Source organism: Pristiophorus japonicus, chromosome 30 (genome assembly GCF_044704955.1).
Source record: "Pristiophorus japonicus isolate sPriJap1 chromosome 30, sPriJap1.hap1, whole genome shotgun sequence".
NCBI lineage: Eukaryota > Metazoa > Chordata > Chondrichthyes > Pristiophoridae > Pristiophorus > Pristiophorus japonicus.
The window spans coordinates 13,715,902-13,738,235 of NC_092006.1; the positions used below are offsets into that span (position 1 = coordinate 13,715,902).

At 53.1% G+C, this 22,334-nt stretch overlaps 1 protein-coding gene across 1 annotated transcript in view; it reads left to right on the top strand.

Annotated features, from left to right (window-relative positions):
- LOC139240268 (solute carrier family 25 member 44-like) overlaps positions 1 to 22,334 on the top strand; it is a 150,107-nt gene that overhangs the window by 55,979 nt on the left and 71,794 nt on the right. Inside the window, exon 2 of the mRNA XM_070868752.1 lies at positions 8,729 to 9,392. Within this exon, the coding sequence (XP_070724853.1) occupies positions 8,765 to 9,392 (628 nt within the window). The 5' untranslated portion in view covers positions 8,729 to 8,764. The remainder of the gene's footprint in view (positions 1 to 8,728; positions 9,393 to 22,334) is intronic.

Below are 22,334 nucleotides of genomic sequence, written 5' to 3' on the forward strand. Positions count from 1 at the left end.
GGGGCACAGTACTGGTGGGTACAGGTTTGTCACTGTATAACACTGGGGTACAGTACTGGTGGGAACAGGTTTGTCGCTGTATAACACTGGGGTACAGTACTGGTGGGTACAGGTCTGTCACTATAACACTGGGGCACAGTACTGGTGGGTACAGGTCTGTCACTGTGTAACACTGGAGTACAGTACTGGTGGGTACAGGTCTGTCACTGTATAACACTGGGGTACAGTACTGGTGGGTACAGGTATGTCACTGTATAACACTGGCTTACAGTACTGGTGGGTACAGGTCTGTTACTATAACACTGGGGTACAATACTTTGGGCACAGGTCGGTCACTGTATAACACGGGTACAGTACTCGTGCGTTCTGGTCTATCACTGTATAACACTGAGGCACAGCACTGGTGGGTACAGGTCTGTCACTGTATAACACTGGGGTACAGTACTGGTGGGTACAGGTCTGTCACTGTATAACACTGGGGTAAAGTACTGGTGGGTACAGGTATGTCACTGTATCTCTCTGGGGAAATGTACTGGTGGGTACAGGTCTGTCACTGTATAACACTGGGGTACAGTACTGGTGGGTATAGGTCTGTCACTATATAACACTGGAGTACAGTACTGGTGGGTACAGGCCTGTCATTGTACAACACTGACGTACATTACTGGTGGGTACAGGTCTGTCACTGTATAACACTGGGGCACAGTACTGGTGGGTACAAGTCTGTCAGTGTTTCACACTGGGGTACAGTACTGGTGGATACAGGTCTGTCACTGTGTAACACTGGGGTACAGTACTGGTGGGTACAGGTCTGTCACTGTATAACACTGGGATACAGTACTGGTGGGTACAAGTCTGTCAGTGTTTCACACTGGGGTACAGTACTGGTGGATACAGGTCTGTCACTGTGTAACACTGGGGTACAGTACTGGTGGGTACAGGTCTGTCACTGTATAACACTGGGATACGGTACTGCTGGGTGCAGGTCTGTCAATGTATAACACTGACGTACTTTACTGGTGGGTACATTTCTGTCACTGTACAACAGTGGGGCACAGTACTGGTGGGTACAAGTCTGTCAGTGTATAACACTGGGGTACAGTACTGGTGGGTACAGGTCTGTCACTGTATAACACAGAGACAGTACTGGTGGGTACAGGTCTGTCACTGTACAACACTGTGTACAGTACTGGTGGGTATAGGTCTGTCAGTGTATAACACTGGGCTACAGTACTGGTGGGTACAGGTCTGTCACTGTACAACACTGGGGTACAGTACTGGTGGGTACAGGTCTGTTACTATAACACTGGGGTACAATACTTTGGGCACAGGTCTGTCACTGTATAACACTGGGGTACAGTACTCGTGCGTACTGGTCTTTCACTGTATAACACTGAGGCACAGTACTGGTGGGTACAGGTCTGTCACTGTATAACACTGGGGTACAGTACTGGTAGGTACAGGTCTGTCACTGTATAACACTGGGGTAAAGTACTGGTGGGTACAGGTATGTCACTGTATCTCTCTGGGGAAATGTACTGGTGGGTACAGGTCTGTCACTGTATAACACAGATACAGTATTGGTGGGTACAGGTCTGTCACTGTATAACACTGTGTACAGTACTGGTGGGAATACGTCTGTCACTGTATAACACTGGGGTACAGTACTGGTGGGAACAGGTCTGTCACTGTATAACACTGGGGTATAAAAGTGGTGGGTACAGGTCTGTCACTGTAACACGGGGTCAGTACTGGTGGGTACGGGTCTGTCAATGTATAACATTGGGGTACAATACTGGTGGGTACAGGTCTGTCACTGTATAACACTGACGTACTTTACTGGTGGGTACATTTCTGTCACTGTACAACACTGGGGCACAGTACTGGTGGGTACAAGTCTGTCAGTGTATAACACTGGGGTACAGTACTGGTGGGTACAGGTCTGTCACTGTATAACACAGAGACAGTACTGGTGGGTACAGGTCTGTCACTGTACAACACTGTGTACAGTACTGGTGGGTATAGGTCTGTCAGTGTATAACACTGGGCTACAGTACTGGTGGGTACAGGTCTGTCACTGTACAACACTGGGGTACAGTACTGGTGGGTACAGGTCTGTTACTATAACACTGGGGTACAATACTTTGGGCACAGGTCTGTCACTGTATAACACTGGGGTACAGTACTCGTGCGTACTGGTCTTTCACTGTATAACACTGAGGCACAGTACTGGTGGGTACAGGTCTGTCACTGTATAACACTGGGGTACAGTACTGGTAGGTACAGGTCTGTCACTGTATAACACTGGGGTAAAGTACTGGTGGGTACAGGTATGTCACTGTATCTCTCTGGGGAAATGTACTGGTGGGTACAGGTCTGTCACTGTATAACACAGATACAGTATTGGTGGGTACAGGTCTGTCACTGTATAACACTGTGTACAGTACTGGTGGGAATACGTCTGTCACTGTATAACACTGGGGTACAGTACTGGTGGGAACAGGTCTGTCACTATATAACACTAGGGTACAGTACTGGTGGGTACGGGTCTGTCACTGGATAACTTTGGGGTACAGTACTGGTGGGTACAGATCTGTCACTGTATAACACTTGTGTACAGTACTGGTGGGTACAGATCTGTCACTATATAACACTTGTGTACAGTACTGGTGGGTACAGGTCTGTCACTGTATAACACTGGGGTGCAGTACTGGTGGGTACAGGTCTGTCACTGTGTAACACTGGGGTACAGTACTGGTGGGTACAGGTATGTCACTGTATTACACTGGGGTACAGTACTGGTGGGAACAGGTTTGTCGCTGTATAACACTGGGGTACAGTACTGGTGGGTACAGGTCTGTCACTGTATAACACTGGGGCACAGTACTGGTGGGTACAGGTCTGTCACTATAACACTGGGGCACAGTACTGGTGGGTACAGGTCTGTCACTGTGTAACACTGGAGTACAGTACTGGTGGGTACAGGTCTGTCACTGTATAACACTGGGGTACAGTACTGGTGGGTACAGGTATGTCACTGTATAACACTGGCTTACAGTACTGGTGGGTACAGGTCTGTTACTATAACACTGGGGTACAATACTTTGGGCACAGGTCGGTCACTGTATAACACGGGTACAGTACTCGTGCGTTCTGGTCTATCACTGTATAACACTGAGGCACAGTACTGGTGGGTACAGGTCTGTCACTGTATAACACTGGGGTACAGTACTGGTGGGTACAGGTCTGTCACTGTATAACACTGGGGTAAAGTACTGGTGGGTACAGGTATGTCACTGTATCTCCCTGGGGAAATGTACTGGTGGGTACAGGTCTGTCACTGAATAACACGGGTACAGTACTGGTGGGTATAGGTCTGTCACTATATGACACTGGGGTACAGTACTGGTGGGTACAGGCCTGTCATTGTATAACACTGACGTACATTACTGGTGGGTACAGGTCTGTCACTGTATAACACTGGGGCACAGTACTGGTGGGTACAAGTCTGTCAGTGTTTCACACTGGGGTACAGTACTGGTGGATACAGGTCTGTCACTGTGTAACACTGGGGTACAGTACTGGTGGGTACAGGTCTGTCACTGTATAACACTGGGATACAGTACTGGTGGGTACAAGTCTGTCAGTGTTTCACACTGGGGTACAGTACTGGTGGATACAGGTCTGTCACTGTGTAACACTGGGGTACAGTACTGGTGGGTACAGGTCTGTCACTGTATAACACTGGGATACGGTACTGCTGGGTGCAGGTCTGTCAATGTATAACACTGACGTACTTTACTGGTGGGTACATTTCTGTCACTGTACAACACTGGGGCACAGTACTGGTGGGTACAAGTCTGTCAGTGTATAACACTGGGGTACAGTACTGGTGGGTACAGGTCTGTCACTGTATAACACAGAGACAGTACTGGTGGGTACAGGTCTGTCACTGTACAACACTGTGTACAGTACTGGTGGGTATAGGTCTGTCAGTGTATAACACTGGGCTACAGTACTGGTGGGTACAGGTCTGTCACTGTACAACACTGGGGTACAGTACTGGTGGGTACAGGTCTGTTACTATAACACTGGGGTACAATACTTTGGGCACAGGTCTGTCACTGTATAACACTGGGGTACAGTACTCGTGCGTACTGGTCTTTCACTGTATAACACTGAGGCACAGTACTGGTGGGTACAGGTCTGTCACTGTATAACACTGGGGTACAGTACTGGTAGGTACAGGTCTGTCACTGTATAACACTGGGGTAAAGTACTGGTGGGTACAGGTATGTCACTGTATCTCTCTGGGGAAATGTACTGGTGGGTACAGGTCTGTCACTGTATAACACAGATACAGTATTGGTGGGTACAGGTCTGTCACTGTATAACACTGTGTACAGTACTGGTGGGAATACGTCTGTCACTGTATAACACTGGGGTACAGTACTGGTGGGAACAGGTCTGTCACTGTATAACACTGGGGTATAAAAGTGGTGGGTACAGGTCTGTCACTGTAACACGGGGTCAGTACTGGTGGGTACGGGTCTGTCAATGTATAACATTGGGGTACAATACTGGTGGGTACAGGTCTGTCACTGTATAACACTGACGTACTTTACTGGTGGGTACATTTCTGTCACTGTACAACACTGGGGCACAGTACTGGTGGGTACAAGTCTGTCAGTATATAACACTGGGGTACAGTACTGGTGGGTACAGGTCTGTCACTGTATAACACAGAGACAGTACTGTGGGTACAGGTCTGTCACTGTACAACACTGTGTACAGTACTGGTGGGTATAGGTCTGTTAGTGTATAACACTGGGGTACAGTACTGGTGGGTACAGGTCTGTCACTGTACAACACTGGGGTACAGTACTGGTGGGTACAGGTCTGTTACTATAACACTTGGGTACAATACTTTGGGTACAGGTCTGTCACTGTATAACACTGGGGTACAGTACTCGTGCGTACTGGTCTTTCACTGTATAACACTGAGGCACAGTACTGGTGGGTACAGGTCTGTCACTGTATAACACTGGGGTACAGTACTGGTGGGTACAGGTATGTCACTGTATCTCTCTGGGGAAATGTACTGGTGGGTACAGGTCTGTCACTGTATAACACTGGGGTATAGTACTGGTGGGTACGGGTCTGTCACTGGATAACTTTGGGGTACAGTACTGGTGGGTACAGATCTGTCACTGTATAACACTTGTGTACAGTACTGGTGGGTACAGATCTGTCACTATATAACACTTGTGTACAGTACTGGTGGGTACAGGTCTGTCAGTGTATAACACTGGGGTACAGTACTGGTGGGTACAGGCCTGTCACTGTATAACACTGACGTACTTTACTGGAGGGTACAGGTCTGTCACTGTACAACACTGGGGCACAGCACTGGTGGGTACAGGTCTGTCAGTGTATAACACTGGGGTACAGTACTGGTGGGTACAGGTCTGTTACTATAACACTGGGGTACAATACTTTGGGCACAGGTCTGTCACTGTATAACACTGGGGTACAGTACTCGTGCGTTCTGGTCTGTCACTGTATAACACTGAGGCACAGTACTAGTGGGTACAGGTCTGTCACTGTATAACACTGTGGTACAGTACTGGTGGGTACAGGTCTGTCACTGTATAACACTGTGTACAGTACTGGTGGGTACAGGTCTGTCACTGTACAACACTGGGGTACAGTACTGGTGGGTACAGGTCTGTCACTATATAACACTGGGGTACAATACTGGTGGGTACAGGTCTGTCACTGTATAACACTGGGGTACAGTACTGGTGGGTACAGGTCTGTCACTGTATAACACTGGGTACAGTACTGGTGGGTACAGGCCTGTCACTGTATAACACTGACATACTTTACTGGTGGGTACAGGTCTGTCACTGTATAACACTGGGGTACAGTACTGGTAGGTACAGGTCTGTCACTGTATAACACTGGGGTAAAGTACTGGTGGGTACAGGTATGTCACTGTATCTCTCTGGGGAAATGTACTGGTGGGTACAGGTCTGTCACTGTATAACACAGATACATTACTGGTGGGTACAGGTCTGTCACTGTATAACATTGTGTACAGTACTCATGGGTACAGGTCTGTCACTGTATAACACTTGTGTACAGTACTGGTGGGTACAGATCTGTCACTGTATAACACTTGTGTACAATACTGGTGGGTACAGGTCTGTCACTGTATAACACTGGGGTACAGTACTGGTGGGTACAGGTCTGTCACTGTGCAACACTGGGGTACAGTACTGGTGGGTACAGGTATGCCACTGTATTACACTGGGGTACAGTACTTGTGGGTACAGGTCTGTCACTATATAACACTGGGGTACAGTACTGGTGGGTACAGGCCTGTCACTGTATAACACTGGCGTACTTTACTGGTGGGTACAGGTCTGTCACTGTACAACACTGGGGCACAGTACTGGTGGGTACAGGTCTGTCAGTGTATAACACTGGGGTACAGTACTGGTGGGTACAGGTCTGTTACTATAACACTGGGGTACAATACTTTGGGCACAGGTCTGTCACTGTATAACACTGGGATACAGTACTCGTGCGTTCTGGTCTGTCACTGTATAACACTGAGGCACACTACTGGTGGGTACAGGTCTGTCACTGTATAACACTGGGGTACAGTACTGGTGGGTACAGGTCTGTCACTGTATAACACTGGGGTAAAGTATTGGTGGGTACAAGTATGTCACTGTATCTCTCTGGTATAATGTACTGGCGGGTACAGGTCTGTCACTGTATAACACTGGGGTACAGTACTGGTGGGTACAGGTCTGTCACTGTATAACACTGGGGTACAGAACTGGTGGGTGCAGGTCTGTCACTGTATAACACTGGGGTACAGTACTGGTGGGTACAGGTCTGTCACTGTATAACACGGGTACAGTACTGGTGGGTACAGGTCTGTCACTATATAACACAGGGGTACAGTACTGGTGGGTACAGGTCTGTCACTGTGTAACACTGGGGTACAGTACTGGTGGGTACAGGTCTGTCACTGTATAACACTGGGGTACAGTACTGGTTGGTGCAGGTCTGTCAATGTATAACACTAGGGTACAGTACTGGTGGGTACAGGTCTGTCACTGTATAACACTGGCGTACAGTACTGGTGGGTACAGGTCTGTCACTGTATAACGCTGGGGTACAGTACTGGTGTGTACAGGTCTGTCACTATAACACTGCGGTACAGTACTGGTGGGTATAGGTCTGTCACTATATAACACTGGGGTACAGTACTGGTGGGTACAGGTCTGTCACTGTATAACACTGGGGTACAGTACTGGTGGGAACAGGTCTGTCACTGTATAACACTGGGTACAGTACTGGTGGGCACAGGTCTGTCACTGTATAACACTGGGGTACAGTACTGGTGGGTACAGGTCTGTCACTGTGTAACACTGGGGTACAGTACTGGTGGGTACAGATCTGTCACTGTATAACACTGGGGTACAGTACTGGTGGGTACAGGTCTGTCACTATAACACTGGGGTACAGTACTGGTGGGTACAGGTCTGTCACTGTATAACACTAGGGTACACTACTGGTGGGTACAGGTCTGTCACTATAACACTGGGGTACAGTACTGGTGGGTACAGGTCTGTCTCTTTATAACACTGGGGTACAGTACTGGTGGGTACAGGTCTGTCACTGTATAACACTAGGGTACAGTACTGGTGGGTACAGGCCTGTCACTGTATAACACTAGGGTACAGTACTGGTGGGTACAGGTCTGTCACTGTATAACACTGGGGTACAGTCGTGGTGGGTACAGGTCTGTCACTGAATAACACTGGGGTACAGTACTGGTGGGTACAGGTCTGTCACTGTATAACACTGGGGTACAGTAATGGTGGGTACAGGTCTGTCACTGTATAATACTGGGGTACAGTACTGGTGGGTACAGGTCTGTCACTGTATAACACTGGGGTACAGTAATGGTGGGTACAGGTCTGTCACTGTATAACACTGGGGTACAGTACTGGTGGGTACAGGTCTGTCAGTGTATAACACTGGGGTACAGTACTGGTGGGTACAGGTCTGTCACTGTATAATACTGGGGTACAGTACTGGTGGGTACAGGTCTGTCACTGTATAACACTGGGGTACAGTACTGGTGGGTACAGGTCTGTCACTGTATAATACTGGGGTACAGTACTGGTGGGTACAGGTCTGTCACTGTATAACACTGGGGTACAGTACTCGTGGGTACAGGTCTGTCACTGTATAACACTGATGTACAGTACTGGTGGGTACAGGTCTGTCACTGTATAACACTGGGGAAATGTACTGGTGGGTACAGGTCTGTCACTGTATAACACTGGGGAAATGTACTGGTGGGTACAGGTCTGTCACTGTATAACACTGGGGTACAGTACTGGTGGGTACAGGTCTGTCACTGTATAACACTGATGTACAGTACTGGTGGGTACAGGTCTGTCACTGTATAACACTGGGGTACAGTACTGGTGGGTACAGGTCTGTCACTGTATAACACTGGGGTACAGTGGTGACTGCCCTTACCTCAAGGTGGTGAAGATGACCCGTTGACTGGGCAGTCCGTGGACCTCTACGTCCCTGCCCGTTTCTGCTGGGTCTCTTGGTGGCCCCGGGGTCTGCTGGTGAATGCCGGCGGGGGAGCTGGGCACGGCTTTAACCCTTTGTGTTTGGCTTTCCCCAGGTCCCTGTGGCGGTGTGGGACCGGCCGGCGCTGAGCATGGAGGACAAGCGCAAGATCCAGATCATTGAGTGGGAAGACTTGGACAAGCGCAAGTTCTACCTGTTCGGGTTGTTTATGACCATGGCGATCCGGGTCAGCGTCTACCCCTTCACCCTGATCCGGACCCGGCTGCAGGTGCAGAAAGGCAAGAGCTTGTACAGTGGCACCTTCGACGCCTTTGCCAAGATCCTGCGGGCCGAGGGCGTGTCGGGCCTGTACCGTGGCTTCCTGGTCAACACCTTCACCCTCATCTCCGGCCAGTGCTACGTCACCACCTACGAGCTGACCCGCAAGTACGTGGCGCAGTACACCGACAGCAACGTGGTGAAGTCGGTGATTGCCGGCGGCTCGGCCTCGCTGGTGGCACAGAGCATCACCGTGCCCATCGACATCGTCTCCCAGCACCTGATGGTCCAGGGCCAGGCCATGGGCCGCTTCAAGGTGCCCCCCCGCCAGGCGGCGGTCGGGGCATCGCGCCAGCTGGCTGTGGGCCAGACCAAGGACGTCATGGCGCAGATCTTCCGGCTGGACGGGCTGCGAGGCTTCTACCGGGGCTACGCCGCCTCCCTCATGACCTACATTCCCAACAGCGCTCTTTGGTGGCCCTTCTACCATCTGTACGCAGGTGGGTGTGATCCCTGAGCCCCTGGCCAGGCAGGGGGGCAGCAGGGCCCAGTGAGGAGTGGGGGAGCCCTCGGGATGTAAATGGGCCTCCCCCTCTTCCAACGCTGAGAGTAGTGGGAGAGGCTCGAGTCCTGGGCGAGTCGAGAAGTTTGGCGTTTGGTGCTCGGGGGCAGGGAGGATCGGCGACTGTCGCGAACAGGCACAAAGCGATACAACTCTGCACTTTAACATTGGAGATAAGGGATTGTGTCATCAACCCAACACAACCCAGCACCCTCACTACTGGGGAGTCCCGCAGGAACACAGACCAACACCCTCACGTCTGGGGAAAGTCCCACAGTAACACAGGCCAACACCCTCACTGCTGGGGAGTCCCGCAGGAACACAGACCAACACCCTCACGTCTGGGGAAAGTCCCACAGTAACACAGGCCAATAACCTCACTACTGGGAAAAGTCCCACAGTAACACAGGCCAACACCCTCACTACTGGGGAAAGTCCCACAGTAACACAGGCCAACACCCTCACGACTGGGAAGTCCCACAGTAACACAGGCCAACACCCTCACTACTGGGGAAAGTCCCACAGCAACACAGGCCAACACCCTCACTACTGGGGAAAGTCCCACAGTAACACAGGCCAACATCCTCACTGCTGGGAAGTCCCACAGTAACACAGGCCAACACCCTCACTACTGGGGAAAGTCCAATCATAACACAGGCCAACACCCTCACTTCTGGGGAAAGTCCAATCGTAACACAGGCCAACACCCTCACTACTGGGCAAAGACACATAGTTACACAGGCCAACAGCCTCACTACTGGTGAGTCCCACAGTAACACATGCCAACACCCTCACTACTGGGGAAAGTACCATTGTAACAGCGGCCAACACCCTCACGACTGGGTAAATTCCCACAGTAACACAGGCCAACACCCTCACTACTGGGGAGTCCCACAGTAACACAGGCCAACACCCTCACTACTGGGGAGTCCCACAGTAACACAGGCCAACACCCTCACTACTGGGGAGTCCCACTGAAACACAGGCCAACACCCTCACAACTAGGTAGTCCCACAGTAACACAGGCCAACACCCTCACTACTGGGGAAAGTCCCACAGTAACACAGGCCAACACCCTCACGACTGGGGAAAGTCCCACCGTAACACAGGCCAACACCCTCACAACTAGGGAGTCCGACAGTAACACCGGCCGACACCCTCACTACTGCGGAGTCCCACAGTAACACAGGCTAACACCCTCACGACTGGGGAGTCCCACAGTAACACAGACCAACACCCTCAGTACTGGGGAGTCCCACAGTAACACAGGCCAACACCCTCATGACTGCAGAGTCCCACTGCAACACACGCCAACACCCTCTCTACTAGGGTAAGTCCCACAGTAACATAGGCCAACACCCTCACTAATGGGGAAAGTCCCACAGTAACACAGGCCAACACCCTCACGACTGGGGAAAGTCCCAGCGTAACACAGGCCAACACCCTCACAACTAGGGAGTCCCACAGTAACACCGGCCGACACCCTCACTGCTGGGGAGTCCCACAGTAACACAAGCCAACGCCCTCACTACTGGGGAAAGTCCCACAGTAACACAGGCCACAACCCTCACGAATGGGGAGTCCCACAGTAACACAGGCCAACACCCTCACTACTGGGGAGTCCCACAGTAACACAGGCCAACACCCTCACGACTGGGGAAAGTCCCACAGTAACACAGGCCAACACCCTCACTACTGGGTAGTCCCACAGGAATATAGGCCGACACCCTCACTTCTGGGACAAGTCGCACAGTAATGCAGGCAAACAACCTCACTACTGGGGAGTCCCACAGTAACACAGGTCAACACCCTCACTACTGGGGAGTCCCACAGTAACACAGGCCAACACCCTCACTACTGGGGAAAGTCCAATCGTAACACAGGCCAACACCCTCACTTCTGGGGAAAGTCCAATCGTAACACAGGCCAACACCGTCACTACTGGGCAAAGTCCCATAGTTACACAGGCCAACATCTCACTACTGGTGAGTCCCACAGTAACACAGGCCAACACCCTCACTACTGAGGAGTCCCACAGTAACACAGGCCAACACCCTCACTACTGGGCAGTCCCACAGTAACACAGGCCAACACCCTCACGACTGCAGAGTCCCACTGTAACACACGCCAACACCCTCACTACTAGGGTAAGTCCCACAGTAACATAGGCCAACACCCTCACTACTGGGGAAAGTCCCACAGTAACACAGGCCAACACCCTCACAACTAGGGAGTCCCACAGTAACACCGGCCGACACCCTCACTGCTGGGGAGTCCCACAGTAACACAAGCCAACACCCTCACTACTGGGGAAAGTCCCACAGTAACACAGGCCACAATCCTCACGAATGGGGAGTCCCACAGTAACACAGGCCAACACCCTCACTACTGGGGAGTCCCAAAGTAACACAGGCCAACACCCTCACGACTGGGGAAAGTCCCACAGTAACACAGGCCAACACCCTCACTACTGGGTAGTCCCACAGGAATACAGGCCGACACCCTCACTTCTGGGACAAGTCGCACAGTAACGCAGGCAAACACCCTCACTACTGGGGAGTCCCACAGTAACACAGGTCAACACCCTCACTACTGGGGAGTCCCACAGTAACACAGGCCAACACCCTCACTACTGGGGAAAGTCCAATCGTAACAGAGGCCAACACCCTCACTTCTGGGAAAAGTCCCATACTTACACAGGCCAACACCCTCACTACTGGTGAGTCCCACAGTAACACAGGCCAACACCCTCACTACTGGGGAGTCCCACAGTAACACAGGCCAACACCCTCACGACTGGGGAAATTCCCACAGTAACACAGTCCAACACCCTCACGACTGGGGAAAGTCCCATTGTAACACAGGCCAACACCCTCACGAACGGGGATCCCACAGTAACACAGGCCAACACCCTCACGACTGGGGAAATTCCCATTGTAACACAGGCCAACACCCTCACTACTGGGGAGTCCCACAGTAACACAGGCCAACACACTCACGACTGAGGAAAGTCCCAATGTAACACAGGCCAACACCCTCACGACTGGGGAAAGTCCCACAGTAACACAGGCCAACACCCTCACGACTGGGGCAAGTCCCATTGAAACACAGGCCAACACCCTCACGACTGGGGAAAGTCACATTGTAACACAGGCCAATACCCTTACGACTGGGGAAAGTCCAATAGTTACACAGGCCAACACCCTCACGACTGGGGAAAGTCCCGCAGTAACACAGGCCAACACCCTCACGACTGGGGAGTCCCACAGTAACACAGGCCAACACCCTCACGACTGGTGAAAGTCCCACAGTAACACAGGCCAACACCCTCACTACTGGGGAGTCCCACAGTAACACAGGCCAACACCCTCACTACTGGGGAGTCCCACAGTAACACAGGCCAACACCCTCACTACTGGGGAGTCCCACTGTAACACAGGCCAACACCCTCACAACTAGGTAGTCCCACAGTAACACAAGCCAACAGCCTCACTACTGGGGAGTCCCACAGTAACACAGGCCAACACCCTCACTACTGGGGAGTCCCACAGTAACACAGGTCAACACCCTCACTACTGCGGAGTCCCACAGTAACACAGGCCAACACCCTCACTACTGGGGAGTCCCACAGTAACACAGGCCAACACACTCACGACTGCAGAGTCCCACTGTAACACACGCCAACACCCTCACTACTAGGGTAAGTCCCACAGTAACACAGGCCAACACCCTCACTACTGGGGAAAGTCCCACAGTAACACAGGCCAACACCCTCTCGACTGGGGAGTCCCACAGTAACACCGGCCGACACCCTCACTGCTGGGGAGTCCCACAGTAACACAAGCCAATGCCCTCACTACTGGGGAAAGTCCCACAGTAACACCGGCCACAACCCTCACTACTGGGGAGTCCCACAGTAACACAGGCCAACACCCTCACTACTGGGAAGTTCCACAGTAACACAGGCCAACACCCTCACGACTGGGGAAAGTCCCACAGTAACACAGGCCAACACCCTCACTACTGGCTAGTCCCACAGGAATACAGGCCGACACCCTCACTTCTGGGACAAGTCGCACAGTAACGCAGGCCAACACCCTCACTATTGGGGAGTCCCACAGTAACACAGGCCAACACCCTCACTACTGGGGAGTCCCACAGTAACATAGGCCAACACCCTCACTACTGGGGAAAGTCCAATCGTAACACAGGCCAACACCCTCACTTCTGGGCAAAGTCCCATAGTTGCACAGGCCAACACCCTCACTACTGGTGATTCCCACAGTAGCACAGGCCAACACCTTCACTACTGGGGAGTCCCACAGTAACACAGGCCAACACCCTCACTACTGGGGAGTCCCACAGTAACACAGGCCAACACCCTCACTACTGGGGAAAATCCCGCAGTAACACAGGCCAACACCCTCACTACTGGGGAGTCCCACAGTAACACAGGCCAACACCCTCACGACTGGTGAAAGTCCCACAGTAACACAGGCCACAACCCTCACTACTGGGGAGTCCCACAGTAACACAGGTCAACACCCTCACTACAGGGGAGTCCCACAGTAACACAGGCCAACACCCTCACTACTGGGGAGTCCCACAGTAACACTCGCCAACACCCTCACGACTGGGGAAAGTCACATTGTAACACAGGCCAACACCCTCACTACTGGGGAAAGTCCAATAGTTACACAGGCCAACACCCTCACGACTGGGGAAAGTCCCGCAGTAACACAGGCCACAACCCTCACTACTGGGGAGTCCCACAGTAACACAGGCCAACACCCTCACGACTGGTGAAAGTCCCACAGTAACACAGGCCAACACCCTCACTACTGGCGAGTCCCACAGTAACACAGGCCAACACCCTCACAACTGCGGAGTCCCACAGTAACACAGGCCAACACCCTCACAACTAGGGAGTCCCACAGTAACACCGGCCGACACCCTCACTGCTGTGGAGTCCCACAGTAACACAAGCCAACGCCCTCACTACTGGGGAAAGTCCCACTGTAACACAGGCCACAATCCTCACGAATGGGGAGTCGCACAGTAACACAGGCCAACACCCTCACTACTGGGGAGTCCCAAAGTAACACAGGCCAACACCCTCACGACTGGGGAAAGTCCCACAGTAACACAGACCAACACCCTCACTACTGGGTAGTCCGACAGGAATACAGGCCGACACCCTCACTTCTGGGACAAGTCGCACAGTAACGCAGGCAAACACCCTCACTACTGGGGAGTCCCACAGTAACACAGGTCAACACCCTCACTACTGGGGAGTCCCACAGTAACACAGGCCAACACCCTCACTACTGGGGAAAGTCCAATCGTAACACAGGCCAACACCCTCACTTCTGGGCAAAGTCCCATACTTACACAGGCCACAACCCTCACTACTGGGGAGTCCCACAGTAACACAGGTCAACACCCTCACTACTGGGGAGTCCCACAGTAACACAGGCCAACACCCTCACTACTGGGGAGTCCCACAGTAACACAGGCCAACACCCTCACGACTGGGGAAAGTCCCACAACAACACACGCCAACACCCTCACGACTGGGGAAAGTCACATTGTAACACAGGCCAACACCCTCACTACTGGGGAAAGTCCAATAGTTACACAGGCCAACACCCTCACGACTGGGGAAAGTCCCGCAGCAACACAGGCCACAACCCTCACTACTGGGGAGTCCCACATTAACACAGGCCAACACCCTCACGACTGGTGAAAGTCCCACAGTAACACAGGCCAACACCCTCACTACTGGAGAGTCCCACAGTAACACAGGCCAACACCCTCACTACTGGGGAGTCCCACTGTAACACAGGCCAACACCCTCACAACTGCGGAGTCCCACAGTAACACAGGCCAACACCCTCACTACTGGGGAGACCCACAGTAACACAGGCCAACACCCTCACTACTGGGGAGTCCCACAGTAACACAGGCCAACACCCTCACGACTGCAGAGTCCCACAGTAACACACGCCAACACCCTCACTACTAGGGTAAGTCCCACAGTAACATAGGCCAACACCCTCACTACTGGGGAAAGTACCACAGTAACACAGGCCAACACCCTCACGACTGGGGAAAGTCCAACCGTAACACAGGCCAACACCCTCAATCCTGGGTAGTCCCACTGTAACACAGGCCAACACCCTCACAACTAGGGAGTCCCACAGTAACACAGGCCAACACCCTCACTACTGGTGATTCCCACAGTAACACAGGCCAACACCCTCACTACTGGGGAGTCCCACAGTAACACAGGCCAACACCCTCACTACTGGGGAGTCCCACAGTAACACAGGCCAACACCCTCACAACTAGGGAATCCCACAGTATCACAGGCCAACACCTTCATTACTGGGGAGTCCCACAGGAATACAGGCCGACACCCTCCATTCTGCGACAAGTCGCACAGTAACGCAGGCCAACACCCTCACTACTGGGGAGTCCCACAGTAACATAGGCCAACACCCTCATTACTGGGGAGTCCCACAGTAACACAGGCCAACACCCTCACGACTGGGGAAAGTCCCACAGTAACACAGGCTAACACCCTCATGACTGGGGAGTCCCACAGGAATACAGGCCGACACCCTCACTTCTGGGAAAAGTCCCACAGTAACGCAGGCCAACACCTTCACTACTGGGTAGTCCCACAGTAACACAGGCCGACACCCTCACTTCTGGGACAAGTCGCACAGTAACGCAGGCAAACACCCTCACTACTGGGGAGTCCCACAGTAACACAGGTCAACACCCTCACAACTAGGAAGTCCCACAGTAACACCGGCCGACACCCTCACTGCTGGGGAGTCCCACAGTAACACAAGCCAACGCCCTCACGACTGGGGAAAGTCCCACAACAACACACGCCAACACCCTCACGACTGGGGAAAGTCACATTGTAACACAGGCCAACACCCTCACTACTGGGGAAAGTCCAATAGTTACACAGGCCAACACCCTGACGACTGGGGAAAGTCCCGCAGCAACACAGGCCACAACCCTCACTACTGGGGAGTCCCACAGTAACACAGGCCAACACCCTCACGACTGGTGAAAGTCCCACAGTAACACAGGCCAACACCCTCACTACTGGCGAGTCCCACAGTAACACAGGCCAACACCCTCACTACTGGGGAGTCCCACTGTAACACAGGCCAACACCCTCACAACTGCGGAGTCCCACAGTAACACAGGCCAACACCCTCACTACTGGGGAGTCCCACAGTAACACAGGCCAACACCCTCACTACTGGGGAGTCCCACAGTAACACAGGCCAACACCCTCACAACTAGGGAATCCCACAGTATCACAGGCCAACACCTTCATTACTGGGGAGTCCCACAGGAATACAGGCCGACACCCTCCATTCTGCGACAAGTCGCACAGTAACGCAGGCCAACACCCTCACTACTGGGGAGTCCCACAGTAACATAGGCCAACACCCTCATTACTGGGGAGTCCCACAGTAACACAGGCCAACACCCTCACGACTGGGGAAAGTCCCACAGTAACACAGGCCAACACCCTCATGACTGGGGAGTCCCACAGGAATACAGACCGACACCCTCACTTCTGGGAAAAGTCCCACAGTAACGCAGGCCAACACCTTCACTACTGAGTAGTCCCACAGTAACACAGGCCGACACCCTCACTTCTGGGACAAGTCGCACAGTAACGCAGGCAAACACCCTCACTACTGGGGAATCCCACAGTAACACAGGTCAACACCCTCACTACTGGGGAGTCCCACAGTAACACAGGCCAACACCCTCACTACTGGGGAAAGTCCAATCGTAACACAGGCCAACACCCTCACTTCTGGGGAAAGTCCAATCGTAACACAGGCCAACACCCTCACTTCTGGGCAAAGTCCCATAGTTACACAGGCCAACACCCTCACTACTGGTGATTCCCACAGTAACACAGGCCAACACCCTCACTACTGGGGAGTCCCACAGTAACACAGGCCAACACCCTCACTACTGGGGAGTCCCACAGTAAAACAGGCCAACACCCTCACAACTAGGGAATCCCACAGTATCACAGGCCAACACCTTCATTACTGGGGAGTCCCACAGGAATACAGGCCGACACCCTCCATTCTGCGACAAGTCGCACAGTAACGCAGGCCAACACCCTCATTACTGGGGAGTCCCACAGTAACACAGGCCAACACCCTCACGACTGGGGAAAGTCCCACAGTAACACAGGCTAACACCCTCATGACTGGGGAGTCCCACAGGAATACAGGCCGACACCCTCACTACTGGGAAAAGTCCCACAGTAACACAGGCCAACACCCTCACGACTGGGGAAAGTCCCACAGTATCACAGGCCAACACCTTCATTACTGGGGAGTCCCACAGGAATACAGGCCGACACCCTCCATTCTGCGACAAGTCGCACAGTAACGCAGGCCAACACCCTCATTACTGGGGAGTCCCACAGTAACACAGGCCAACACCCTCACGACTGGGGAAAGTCCCACAGTAACACAGGCTAACACCCTCATGACTGGGGAGTCCCACAGGAATACAGGCCGACACCCTCACTACTGGGAAAAGTCCCACAGTAACACAGGCCGACACCCTCACTTCTGGGAAAAGTCCCACAGTAACACAGGCCGACACCCTCACTTCTGGGACAAGTCGCACAGTAACGCAGGCAAACACCCTCACTACTGGGGAGTCCCACAGTAACACAGGTCAACACCCTCACTACTGGGGAGTCCCACAGTAACACAGGCCAACACCCTCACTACTGGGGAAAGTCCAATCGTAACACAGGCCAACACCCTCACTTCTGGGCAAAGTCCCATACTTACACAGGCCAACACCCTCACAACTGGTGAGTCCCACAGTAACACAGGCCAACACCCTCACTACTGGGGAGTCCCACAGTAACACAGGCCAACACCCTCACGACTGGGGAAATTCCCACAGTAACACAGTCCAACACCCTCACGACTGGGGAAAGTCCCATTGTAACACAGGCCAACACCCTCACGAACGGGGATCCCACAGTAACACAGGCCAACACCCTCACGACTGGGTAAATTCCCATTGTAACACAGGCCAACACCCTCACAACTGGGGAGTCCCACAGTAACACAGGCCAACACACTCACGACTGAGGAAAGTCCCAATGTAACACAGGCCAACACCCTCACGACTTGGGAAAGTCCCACAGTAACACAGGCCAACACCCTCACGACTGGGGCAAGTCCCATTGAAACACAGGCCAACACCCTCACGACTGGGGAAAGTCACATTGTAACACAGGCCAATACCCTTACTACTGGGGAAAGTACAATAGTTACACAGGCCAACACCCTCACGACTGGGGAAAGTCCCGCAGTAACACAGGCCACAACCCTCACGACTGGGGAGTCCCACAGTAACACAGGCCAACACCCTCACGACTGGTGAAAGTCCCACAGTAACACAGGCCAACACCCTCACTACTGGGGAGTCCCACAGTAACACAGGCCAACACCCTCACTACTGGGGAGTCCCACAGTAACACAGGCCAATACCCTCACTACTGGGGAGTCCCACTGTAACACAGGCCAACACCCTCACAACTAGGTAGTCCCACAGTAACACAAGCCAACAGCCTCACTACTGGGGAGTCCCACAGTAACACAGGCCAACACCCTCACTACTGGGGAGTCCCACAGTAACACAGGTCAATACCCTCACTACTGCGGAGTCCCACAGTAACACAGGCCAACACCCTCACTACTGGGGAGTCCCACAGTAACACAGGCCAACACACTCACGACTGCAGAGTCCCACTGTAACACACGCCAACACCCTCACTACTAGGGTAAGTCCCACAGTAACACAGGCCAACACCCTCACTACTGGGGAAAGTCCCACAGTAACACAGGCCAACACCCTCTCGACTGGGGAGTCCCACAGTAACAACGACCGACACCCTCACTGCTGGGGAGTCCCACAGTATCACAGGTCAACACCCTCACTACTGCGGAGTCCCACAGTAACACAGGCCAACACCCTCACGACTGGTGAAAGTCCCACAGTAACACAGGCCACAACCCTCACGACTGGGGAGTCCCACAGTAACACAGGTCAACACCCTCACTACTGGGGAGTCCCACAGTAACACAGGCCAACACCCTCACTACTGGGGAGTCCCACAGTAACACTCGCCAACACCCTCACGACTGGGGAAAGTCACATTGCAACACAGGCCAACACCCTCACTACTGGGGAAAGTCCAATAGTTACACAGGCCAACACCCTCACGACTGGGAAAAGTCCCGCAGTAACACAGGCCACAACCCTCACTACTGGGGAGTCCCACAGTAACACAGGCCAACATCCTCACGACTGGTGAAAGTCCCACAGTAACACAGGCCAACACCCTCACTACTGGCGAGTCCCACAGTAACACAGGCCAACACCCTCACTACTGGGGTGTCCCACTGTAACACAGGCCAACACCCTCACAACTGCGGAGTCCCACAGTAACACAGGCCAACACCCTCACAACTAGGGAGTCCCACAGTAACACCGGCCGACACCCTCACTGCTGGGGAGTCCCACAGTAACACAAGCCAACGCCCTCACTACTGGGGAAAGTCCCACAGTAACACAGGCCACAATCCTCACGAATGGGGAGTCGCACAGTAACACAGGCCAACACCCTCACGACTGGGGAAAGTCCCACAGTAACACAGGCCAACACCCTCACTACTGGGTAGTCCCACAGGAATACAGGCCGACACCCTCACTTCTGGGACAAGTCGCACAGTAACGCAGGCAAACACCCTCACTACTGGGGAGTCCCACAGTAACACAGGTCAACACCCTCACTACTGGGGAGTCCCACAGTAACACAGGCCAACACCCTCACTACTGGGGAAAGTCCAATCGTAACAGAGGCCAACACCCTCACTTCTGGGCAAAGTCCCATACTTACCAGACCACAACCCTCACTACTGGGGAGTCCCACAGTAACACAGGTCAACACCCTCACTACTCTGGAGTCCCACAGTAACACAGGCCAACACCCTCACTACTGGGGAGTCCCACAGTAACACAGGCCAACACACTCACGACTGAGGAATGTCCCAATGTAACACAGGCCAACACCCTCACGACTGGGGAAAGTCCCACAACAACACACGCCAACACCCTCACGACTGGGGAAAGTCACATTGTAACACAGGCCAACACCCTCACTACTGGGGAAAGTCCAATAGTTACACAGGCCAACACCCTCACGACTGGGGAAAGTCCTGCAGTAACACAGGCCACAACCCTCACTACTGGGGAGTCCCACAGTAACACAGGCCAACACCCTCACGACTGGTGAAAGTCCCACAGTAACACAGGCCAACACCCTCACTACTGGCGAGTCCCACAGTAACACAGGCCAACACCCTCACTACTGGGGAGTCCCACTGTAACACAGGCCAACACCCTCACAACTGCGGAGTCCCACAGTAACACAGGCCAACACCCTCACTACTGGGGAGACCCACAGTAACACAGGCCAACACCCTCACTACTGGGGAGTCCCACAGTAACACAGGCCAACACCCTCACGACTGCAGAGTCCCACAGTAACACACGCCAACACCCTCACTACTAGGGTAAGTCCCACAGTAACATAGGCCAACACCCTCACTACTGGGGAAAGTCCCACAGTAACACAGGCCAACACCCTCACGACTGGGGAAAGTCCAACCGTAACACAGGCAAACACCCTCAATCCTGGGTAGTCCCACTGTAACACAGGCCAACACCCTCACAACTAGGGAGTCCCACAGTAACACAGGCCAACATCCTCACTACTGGGGAGTCCCACAGTAACACAGGCCAACACCCTCACTACTGGGGAAAGTCCAATCGTAACACAGGCCAACACCCTCACTTCTGGGCAAAGTCCCATAGTTACACAGGCCAACACCCTCGCTACTGGTGATTCCCACAGTAACACAGGCCAACACCCTCACTACTGGGGAGTCCCACAGTATCACAGGCCAACACCTTCATTACTGGGGAGTCCCACAGGAATACAGGCCGACACCCTCCATTCTGCGACAAGTCGCACAGTAACGCAGGCCAACACCCTCACAACTAGGGAGTCCCACAGTAACACAGGCCAACACCCTCACGACTGGTGAAAGTCCCACAGTAACACAGGCCAACACCCTCACTACTGGCGAGTCCCACAGTAACACAGGCCAACACCCTCACTACTGGGGAGTCCCACTGTAACACAGGCCAACACCCTCACAACTGCGGAGTCCCACAGTAACACAGGCCAACACCCTCACTACTGGGGAGACCCACAGTAACACAGGCCAACACCCTCACTACTGGGGAGTCCCACAGTAACACAGGCCAACACCCTCACGACTGCAGAGTCCCACAGTAACACACGCCAACACCCTCACTACTAGGGTAAGTCCCACAGTAACATAGGCCAACACCCTCACTACTGGGGAAAGTCCCACAGTAACACAGGCCAACACCCTCACGACTGGGGAAAGTCCAACCGTAACACAGGCAAACACCCTCAATCCTGGGTAGTCCCACTGTAACACAGGCCAACACCCTCACAACTAGGGAGTCCCACAGTAACACAGGCCAACATCCTCACTACTGGGGAGTCCCACAGTAACACAGGCCAACACCCTCACTACTGGGGAAAGTCCAATCGTAACACAGGCCAACACCCTCACTTCTGGGCAAAGTCCCATAGTTACACAGGCCAACACCCTCACTACTGGGGAGTCCCACAGTAACACAGGCCAACACCCTCACAACTAGGGAATCCCACAGTATCACAGGCCAACACCTTCATTAC